The sequence below is a fragment of the Rhincodon typus genome, unplaced genomic scaffold (genome assembly GCF_021869965.1).
Source record: "Rhincodon typus isolate 14 unplaced genomic scaffold, sRhiTyp1.1 hic_rhity00002414, whole genome shotgun sequence".
Classification (NCBI taxonomy): domain Eukaryota; kingdom Metazoa; phylum Chordata; class Chondrichthyes; order Orectolobiformes; family Rhincodontidae; genus Rhincodon; species Rhincodon typus.
In genome coordinates, this window is record NW_025968052.1 from 1 (window position 1) to 9,598 (window position 9,598).

Below are 9,598 nucleotides of genomic sequence, written 5' to 3' on the forward strand. Positions count from 1 at the left end.
GTGGGGATTTAACAAAGTGGAGTGGACACGGTGCTCAACAAAAGATTGTCAAATAGACTAAGAGGACATGTCAAGGCCAGAACTGACAAATGCCACACTGCCACTAATTAGACCAAGGAATATCATTGGAAGCGTGGTCAGACTTAATAAGTAGGAAACGAGTAATGCCAGGATAGCAAAAGCTTCTCGGATGAAGTCATAGATGATAATCCTATTTACGTGCAACAATTTTTAAGCGTAGTAGTAGGTAGCGTACATGTAGTAACATGTACAGGGATTACATGCATCAATACTGCATTATGATGTCACGAGAAAGATGCGATTACACAAATCTATACAATACCAGTTTTATCTGTCAAGTTTAATAAATCCACTCCCTCCACTACTGATGCTCAGTAGCAGCAGTGTACTATCTACAAGATGCACTACAGAAATTCAAAGATCCCCAGACAGCACCTTCCAAACCCATGATCACTTCCATCTAGAAGGACAAGGGCAGCAGATATTGGGAATGCCACCAACTTCAAGTTTCCCTCCAAGCCACTCATCACCCCGACTTGGAAACATATCACTGTTCCTTCACTGTCACTGGAGCAAACTCCTAGAAATTCCTCCCTAATGGCATCGTGGGTCAGCCCACAGCAGGTGGACTACAGCGGTTCAAGAAGGCAGCTCACCACTGCCTTCTCAAGAGCAACTAGAGATGGGCAATAAATACTGGCCAGCCAGTAACACCTGCATCCTACAAATGAATAATTAAAAAAAGACAAACCTTGGTTATCATAATAAATTCCAACATCGCCTGGAGTGCTATACATAATTTCATCCAGTTCAGCGGCTAAGGCTTCCCTGCGGTTAACTGGCATTGTTAAACATTTTTCTTCCACTTCCTCCAAAGCCTGTACAGAAAACACTTGGATAACAAAAGAAAAACACAGGCCAACTGATAGGTACAGATCATCATTTTAATACAATGGCTTTTCAATTAAATTAACGGATAACAGCAATTTATCACCTCCAAAAAGATTTAACAACGAATAATATACAAAGCATAGTTTTAATCATTTTGATATAAAGGAAAAAGCTGCTGTTAGAGTCCTAGAGTATATGTTGACTATTGAGATTAAGTAGACAATTGTTCTTTCAGAAAAAAATGCTCAAGCCATTCTCCTTCCTCTGTAAAGTCACAGCTCAGTATTTACTAAAAAAAGCTCAAAATTGCAAAACAGAATAGATGGATACCAGCAATAGGGAGAAAACTGCATTCAAACCTGCTGAGTTTGTGAAAGAGGCTATCTGGAACTTAGCAAAAACAGAACTTGGCACACACAGCAACTTGGTTTTACAAAGTGCTATTTGGGACTCATCTAGGACAAGACCCTATCCCTTTTCAAAACCTGTATAAATTTTAAAAATAATACGTGTTGAAATCATTACAAATTTGCCACTGTAAACATGGTCATTAAACAGAGATCTAACAATCTAATTAACATAAATTGTAGTTTTACCTCTTTTGATACAAGATTCTTCAAGGCATCAAAATTGCACTCTGAAAGCATCTTTGACACTTGTGAAAAGGCCTACGGAAGAAATCAATGAACATTATGAAGCTTTACTTTCATACAATTATATATCTGCATACTAAACAATGCCCACGGCACAACTGTGGCAAAGCACAAAATGAATAATTAATGAATAGATATTTAGTCATGTTAATTGCATTATAAGCAACACCACCACAATGCAGGAGCTCTTTTAAGCATGATATTAGACAGAGTAGTCTCAAATACATTTTTTAAAAGGTGCTGAGCACTCACCCAGACTACCTGTAATGTTTGCAGCCTGAGTAAGTGTTTGGGCCTTCTTCCACCATTTGAAGGAGGTGTGGCTCAATATGTGACTGCGCTTCAGTGGTGATCTCTGACCAACTGCAACTGCTGGAGGAGCAAAGTCAGAGGATCTGACAAATCTGCACAGAGTGAGTATTGACAAGTCTAGGCAGTGCATTGTTAATGGATTGTGCAGTAGGCCACAGAAAAGAAACAGGTACTCAATGTCAATGCCTGAATCTCCCTAGAGAGCAAACATGCATTATTTGCCAGGACACTCAAGGCTTTCCTCTACAATAGGGGGAACTGGAGTGTTTCATTGACACAGGAAATACCAGTTGGATTTGATTAGGTTCCTCATTGTAACATACTTTTAAGTTCATTACTTATACTCCTTCTTAAAACGTGGAAACTTTTGGTCATCAAATTTCTGATAGAACGCAACTGGCACTTTAAAAGAGCAGAACTGAAATTACTACAATTTTTGACAGAGTGGGGCTGAAACAGATTTCAGAAGTCTTCGTTTTCAGTAAACATTTCTTTTTAATCAAACTTGGTAAACACTAACTATGGACAGGATACAATTTCACCTGTATCATGATGCTGCTGCAGAACCATCTTAGAAGCCATGGGATCTTGCTTCACTTTGCACAATGATGTAGATTTATTGATACATTCACATCAACACTACATTTTCCCCACTCCAAGTTTATTACATTACCACACATCATGTAACTATATCTCCAGATACAAAAACTACTGGGCTCCTGGACAACATTCAGCAAACTCTATAAAACAAATTCATTCATCTCATTATGCAACTGGAACCTTAATATGTGCAAATTGGCTGAAACATCAACTAAACTAAATTAGCCACCAGAATGTCAAAGTACCCTGTGGGCTCTTTTGGCATAGTGGTACTGTCTCTGCCTCGGGTTCAGAGTTCAAATCCTACTTGTACTGGAAATGCATCATAACAGGTGATGAAAAAACTCAAAGTACCTTACTGATTTGTGAAGCAATTTAACATCATGTGGTCATGAGATTAATAGCAAGACATATCATTCAAATGCATGAAACTTCGAAAAGTTGGCGAAGAGACTTGGGCATTTTCATACAAAGGAACACAGTTTACAGATGAATACAGTAAGCAATCAGGAAGACAAAAGGCATGCTGGCCATTAGTGAAGGGGATAGTGTGCTCAGGTCATGTTCCCATTTCTTATGTTCTTATGAAAGACTGGTTGCTGTGATTATAAATTGGGTAACTGATGGTTAGAGACACATCTGGGAAGTTGACCACTTGTGTTCTGTTGGTTAGAGAAGTATGCCCATGGCCACTGAGGGGCATCTTAAAAAAAAAAAAATTCTGAAAAAAAAGTGGAAGAAAAGTTAAAGCATTACGGTGGAGAGATTGAACAGTGATTTACATAAAAACTCAGTCTAGAAGTAACATTAATTATTGTAAACTGCATTCATTTGGTGTGAGAGTGGGAATTGACTCAAGCTCAGGGACATTTATGGATTTGAGTGGGATGAGAATAGGTTGGTTGGTAGAATAAATGACAACAATATGTAACTTTAATGTAAAACCATTTCCTCCTGAATTTTTTTTTGGATGCCCTAATTTAACAAATTAAATAGAAAAATGTTTGAGTGAAATGATGGGTAACATACTTAATTGTGCCCACTACTCCCATCTCCAATGGCTTCCTATCTTCCAAATGTTAAATTCAAAATCTTTGCAACCATTTATAGAATCACTCTCCATGGCCTTATATCTATCACCTCCACCAACACAGTAATGCTCTCCTAAAAGTTTTATTCCTTATTCTATCTTTTCATACATTCTCCCCATCCACGCCTTTGACTGACCATTAACTAGTTTCTTCAGTCACATGTTGCCAGTCTTCAATATTCCTTATCTACCGAGTTCATCTACAAGACATAACGTCAATGCATTATGAAACAAGTTGGACGTTCACTTGCAATCTGTATATATTGAAATGCGATTTCCATACATTGCCCCAACCCAGAGAAAAGAGTCATGTCAGCATTCATTCCAAACAATAACACTGCAAGGAAACAACTTCACATTTCCTTCTGATAAAGGCAACTTATCCATGACCCCCAACGCAAAACACTTGGGCATCATCCTGAACAGAACTTTTGCTTATCAGCCTCATCTCATCCAATCGAATTTCTAAACTAGATAAACCCCCTGTAACATGATGCTTCTCTTTCCATGCACCAAGAATAGAAAAACCCACCAGAAATCCCTTCAAACTATGACAGATGTCCTTCAAGACAACAGCCGATACTCATGCAGCTGGGATCAATCAATTATCCACATGGATGGACTCATGGAACACATTCAGCATAAATAATCAATGCCTCATCACTGACCTGGAAGAGATTCCCGACTCTACAAAAGGCTTTGGACAACTGTTTAAGACTTGATATAAATACAGCTGAGTAGTTTGTGGTTTGTTGTTTGTTTCCTTCCAGCCCGTAATTTTAAGGTAACTATTTAGCTTTCATTTTATACCTGCATGAATGAGTTCTGCATGTTGACTGCTTTGCACATTATTGCTACATTCTAGGCAATGCTTTCAATGTGATTATATTGCTCCTTACATTGAAAGGAGCAAACCTAAAAAACAGAACAATCATCACATTATAGACTTTCTTGGCATATTATAAAATACAGACATTTCAGTCCAAAGCCCAGACAAGTAAAGAATCTGGAGCTGGAGGTGGTCAGGAGTGTTGAATTGATGCTATGGGTCTGAAAATTTGTAAAAGTTAAAACGTTGTTCGAGATGTATAAATATGAACTGACATAGGACAGTTGGTTTAACCTTAGTAGCAGAAAAGCACTTAGAAACGATAACCTGGACACAATGTAATCACTTGATGTTTTAACCGAGATTAGATAGCACTAATTTGTTCAGGGCAAATTGTGCTTAACCAGCTCGACATTTTGGTGTTAACAGATTTGTTAAGGAATAGGTGTACGGAAACCAATTTCAAAACTCGCAGATGATACAAAAACTTCAAAGTACTGTGAACTGAGGAACTTGGTGATAAATTTCAAAAGCAGAGACAAGTTATTGAAAAGGGTGGATATGTTGCAAATGAAATGCAATGCAGAGATGTGTGAAGTGGCAGTTTAGGAGGAAGGAGAGGTAAACATAAAAAGGACTGAATCCTAAAGGGGTTTACGGAAAGATCTTCGAGTTTTGGTGTGTAGTCTTTGGGTGAATTGTTTTAGGATTAAGAGGAGGAGTAATTCAATCATTTAAAGAGTGGTGATGCTTTGGAATTTTGTACCACAGAGGGTTGTAAACATTATGTCACCTACTTTAATTTACAGCTCATTTAGACAGATTTTTGGGGTGTCTGAGAATCAACAAACATGGAAAGTCGGCAGGAAAGTGAAGTCAATGCCCAAGTACAGCCACGATGGTGTGAGCAAGCTCAATGGTCCAAATGGTCTACCTCGGCTCCTACCTCACATTCTTGTAAATCTTTCATCTTGGTGAGGCAAGTTGAGAAGATGTGTTTTAATGGATACAAGGCATCCTAAAATAAGAGGCATATCAAGGTGCAAAAGTACAATTGTAATGCTGAGTCTTTACAAAATATTAACTTAGCCTTAACTGGAGTAGTGTGTTCAGTTTCAGGCACCACGTTCTAAGAAAGTGAAAGCTTTGGAGGGTGCAAAGAAGATTTAGAAGAACTGTTCTAGGGATGAGTTACGTGGGGTAGGTTGGAGGAAAGAACATTGAGGAGAAAATACATATTTAAGGAAAACAGCAAAAGATCCAATGGCAACACGAGGAGGAAAATTGTTTTATGCAGCAAGTAGTTAGGATCTGGAAGCAGATTCAACCAGGGCTCTCAGACGGGCAACCGACAATTAATTATGTGTACAGAAGAAATTGCAGAGTTGCAGGGAAAAGATGGGGGCTCACACAAAGATAACAAGGTGCAAAGCTGGATGAACACAGCAGACCAAGCAGCATCAGAGGAGCAGGAAAGCTGACGTTTCGAGTCTAGACCCTTCTTCAGAAATGGGGGAGGGGAAGGGGATTCTGAAATAAATAGGGAGAAAGGGGGAGGCAGATAGAAGATGGATAAAGGAGAAGATAGGTGGAGAGGAGACAGACAGGTCAAGAAGGCGGGGTTGGAGCCAGTAAAGGGGAGTGTAGGTGGGGAGTTAGGGAGGGGATAGGTCGGTCCAGGGAGGACAGACAGGTCAAGGAGGCGGATGAGGCTAGTAGGTAGGAGATAGGGATGGGGCTTGAGGTGGGAGGAGTGGATAGGTGGGAGGACAGGTTAGGGAGGCGGGTACGAGCTGGGCTGGTTTTGGGATGCGGTCGGGGGGAAGCGAGATTTTGAAGCTTTCCTGCTCCCCTAATGCTGCTTGGCCGGCTGTGTTCATCCAGCTCTACAACTTGTTATCACAGATTCTCCAGCATCTGCAGTTCCTACTATCTCTGAAACAATTTTAACCCCCCACCCCCGGCTCACACAAAGCACTGACACGTACGTGATGGTCCGAAGAGCCTGTGTGTGCGTGTGCTGTAAACACGAATGATCCTAACAGGGACCATTTGTCCCCGGTGAAGCCGACACCAGACAGCCAGCACAGACTGGAGGGGCCGAACGGCCGACTTCCCTGATCTCACGGTTGTTTCAAATGAACCGGGTTCCTCCTCCCGCTCGGTCACTCACCTGCCTAGCACCGGCGGAAAACTCCTCGAACGTGAAGTCCTGATCGAAATAAGCTCTGATCAGGAAGAAGTACATCTTGGTGCGGGCCCAGATGAACGGGTTGGGGATCCCGACCACCACCACCTTCCTGGGCCGTGCCTGGCGCCCTGGTCCCGGCTCAGTGCCGTAGCGCCGCGCCCAGAGAACCGGCCGGGGAGGAGCCAGGCACCGAGGGACGGGTCGAAAGCCGGGGACGGGCTGCCTGTGAGGCCAGGACAGGCCGAGCAGAGCAAAGCGGCAATGCCTCACCACCAGCGCCATCTTCACCGGGCCTCAGGACCACGCCTTCCTCCTCCCATTGGCTGGGGGCCCGGCCCCACACACTCATCCGTCCGGGCAGCAAACGGGCCGCGACAAAAAGATACCGCCTGCAGCTCAAGGGACCCCTCCGAGTCCCTGCTATTCATTACCACTCTGTTTTATTTCAAAAATATACTTTATTCATAAAAAAATGTCTTTGTATATATACGTTGTCATAAATACAGTTCGGTTCTGCCCAGTTGCATATCAAGTAAATAAACAAAACATTGGACTTTGACTCAATCCAAAAATCCAAAGACCTCTCGTACAAATAAGATACGAATATTTATATATATTTGAGGCACTGGGAGGGTCCAGTAGCTAAACAGACCCCATTTACCTTCAACAGGAAGACTTCAGACGGTGGTCTTTCCCCACTATGACTTGGCAGCAGCATGCCCCAAGCTTTACTGCAATCCTCAGCACATAGTCCTAGACCTTGGAACGTGCCAGTCTGCAATACTCGGTCGGGGTCAACTACGTGTTCTGGAAGACTAACGAGGTTCAAGCAGACCAAAGAGCATCTTTCACCCGAGTTGTCGGTCCTCCAGACGCAAATGATGTTTGGCTCAGCGTACGTCCCGGGGTACAGACCATAGAGCACGGAGTCCCACCTGATGGAGCAGCTTGGGACAAACCTCAACAAAAACCACTGCATCTTCCTCCAGATTTTTTTTGCAAAGGCACATTCCAGAAGGTGATGTGTGACAGTTTCAGCTCCCCTGCAGCCACTTCAAGGGCAGTGTGGGGTCGCGCAGACTGACAGGGCGTACATAAAGGATCTCGCAGGTTGTGCCCTTCTCACCACTAGCCAAGCGATGTCTTGGTGCTTGTTTGAAAGTTCTGGTGATGAGGGATTCTGCCAAATGACTCTGACAGTCTGCACAGGGAATCACCTGACAGGATGCACACTCTCCTTTTCCTGCAGGGTCTTTAAGATACCGTGTGCTGACCACTTCCTGATGGACTGGTGGTCAAAGGTGTTTTTCTTTGCAAATTTCTGGACGAAGGTCAGGTGATTCAGAATGGTCGAACTACTTGGCGCATTCTGGGGCACTGAGGCCACTCCCATCCTTCGCAACACCAGGGACGGATAGAACCTCAGTAGAGTAATACTTGGTATTTGTGTACCAAGGGTCTACACGCAGCTTAATTCAGCCGCACACAATGGTGGCCATCGGGATGAGGGCAGCGTTGTGTACGTTCTCCCCCTCCCCCCCCCAACTTATCCAGATTTTTGTACATGGAAGTCTATCTTAGGGTTCCAGATGAAAGATGCCTTGGGTGACTGAAACAGCACAGTTTCAGGGAATGGGCCAGACCTATACTATGTACAACAACAGAGAGAGTGCCTCACACCTGATGACCAGGTTTTTACCTGTAATGGAGAGGGAGCAGTGCTCCCAAAAGACCAGCTTCTGCTTTGCTTTGGCAATGCCCTCCTAACAAGATTTTGTGCACGCCCCGGACCCTGCAAACTATATTTCCGGCACCTTCAGGTAATCTGTCCTGATGGTGAAGGGAATGAAGGATCAGTTGGCCCAGTTCTTGAAGAACATAGCTTTGCTCTTGCCTCAAATCACCTTGGCTCCTGAGGCCAGTTTGAACTGGTTGCAGATGCTCATGAGTCTGCGCACTGACTGCGGATCTAAGCAGGAAACGGTGACATCATCCGTGTAAAGGGAGGCTTTGACCTGCTGGCCTCCGCTGCCTGGAATAGTCATCCCTCGGAGTCGCTTCACCTTCCCCTCAGGTTCATGCCAGAGGAGGGGTTTGGCCCTCCTGTCACTTTATCTTCATTGTTTGGTGCACATGGTGTGTTACAATTATTATTGTTTTCCCCAAACCTGTGCCTTTAGTCTGGAAATCACTTCAATGTTATGACTGCTTCTCGGGTCAATATTCTGGATATGCTGCAATGGGTCTGACTTTATAATAATGCCTGCTCCTCCCTCTCTTTACTGTTTTCATTGGGTCAATTTAAGTGTCAGTTGATGGGTTCATCTGCTGTCCTTACCTGGTCTGGTCTACTTGTGACTCCAGACAGTCAGCAATGTGGTTGACACTTAACTGCCCTCTGCATAATAAATGCTGACTTGGCCAATGACACCCACATCCTGCGAATGAATTTTTAAAAAAGTGTCTTTTCAAGTCAGGAGAAAACAGTTCCCTATTAGATTTTCATATTTTATGCTTGTAAAAAAGCCACAAAGCCTGACTTTAGGCAAAAAATGCTTCAATATTCTTAGACCTGATCTTGCATATATGCACACCTTTAGGTAACTTTTTAACGGAGTGAAAAGTTTTGATTCTGACCGTAAAGATTTTGTAAATCTCTTTTGGTGTTTAAAACTAATAACAGTAAAATATGTTATAATGAAAGAATATGAAAGGTTAGTGAAAACAAATACATTAGTTGTGTAAGATATCCTTTGTAGTGACCGTTATAGTCAACCATTTGAAAGTGACAAATGTAGACAATTTTATGTATTCCTCAGCCATTCTTTTCATTTTTGGCATGCTATATTTGGTCAATAAAATATGTTGAAGACTTTTGCTATTGTGCCTTTAAGAGAGATTTTTTCTGTGCCATTTTTCTTGAGAGGTGTTGCCAATGTGATGCCGGAATGTTTGCTTCAGAAGTAGTGGGTAATCAGCTTTGAGCTCCCTGAGTATTTTTTTAAATGAGA

General features: G+C 42.5%; 1 protein-coding gene across 1 annotated transcript; it reads right to left on the reverse strand.

The window, feature by feature from the left end:
• Positions 1–772: 772 nt before the first annotated feature.
• Positions 773–6,986, reverse strand: LOC109937344 (m-AAA protease-interacting protein 1, mitochondrial; the record flags this gene model as incomplete). Its single annotated transcript, XM_048593158.1, has 3 exons — positions 6,570–6,986; positions 1,509–1,580; positions 773–899 (listed from the first exon to the last, which is right to left on the reverse strand). Coding segments are annotated over exons 1-3 (499 nt in total), but the record flags the coding sequence as incomplete, so codon positions are not given.
• Between the last annotated feature and the right edge of the window lie 2,612 nt (positions 6,987–9,598).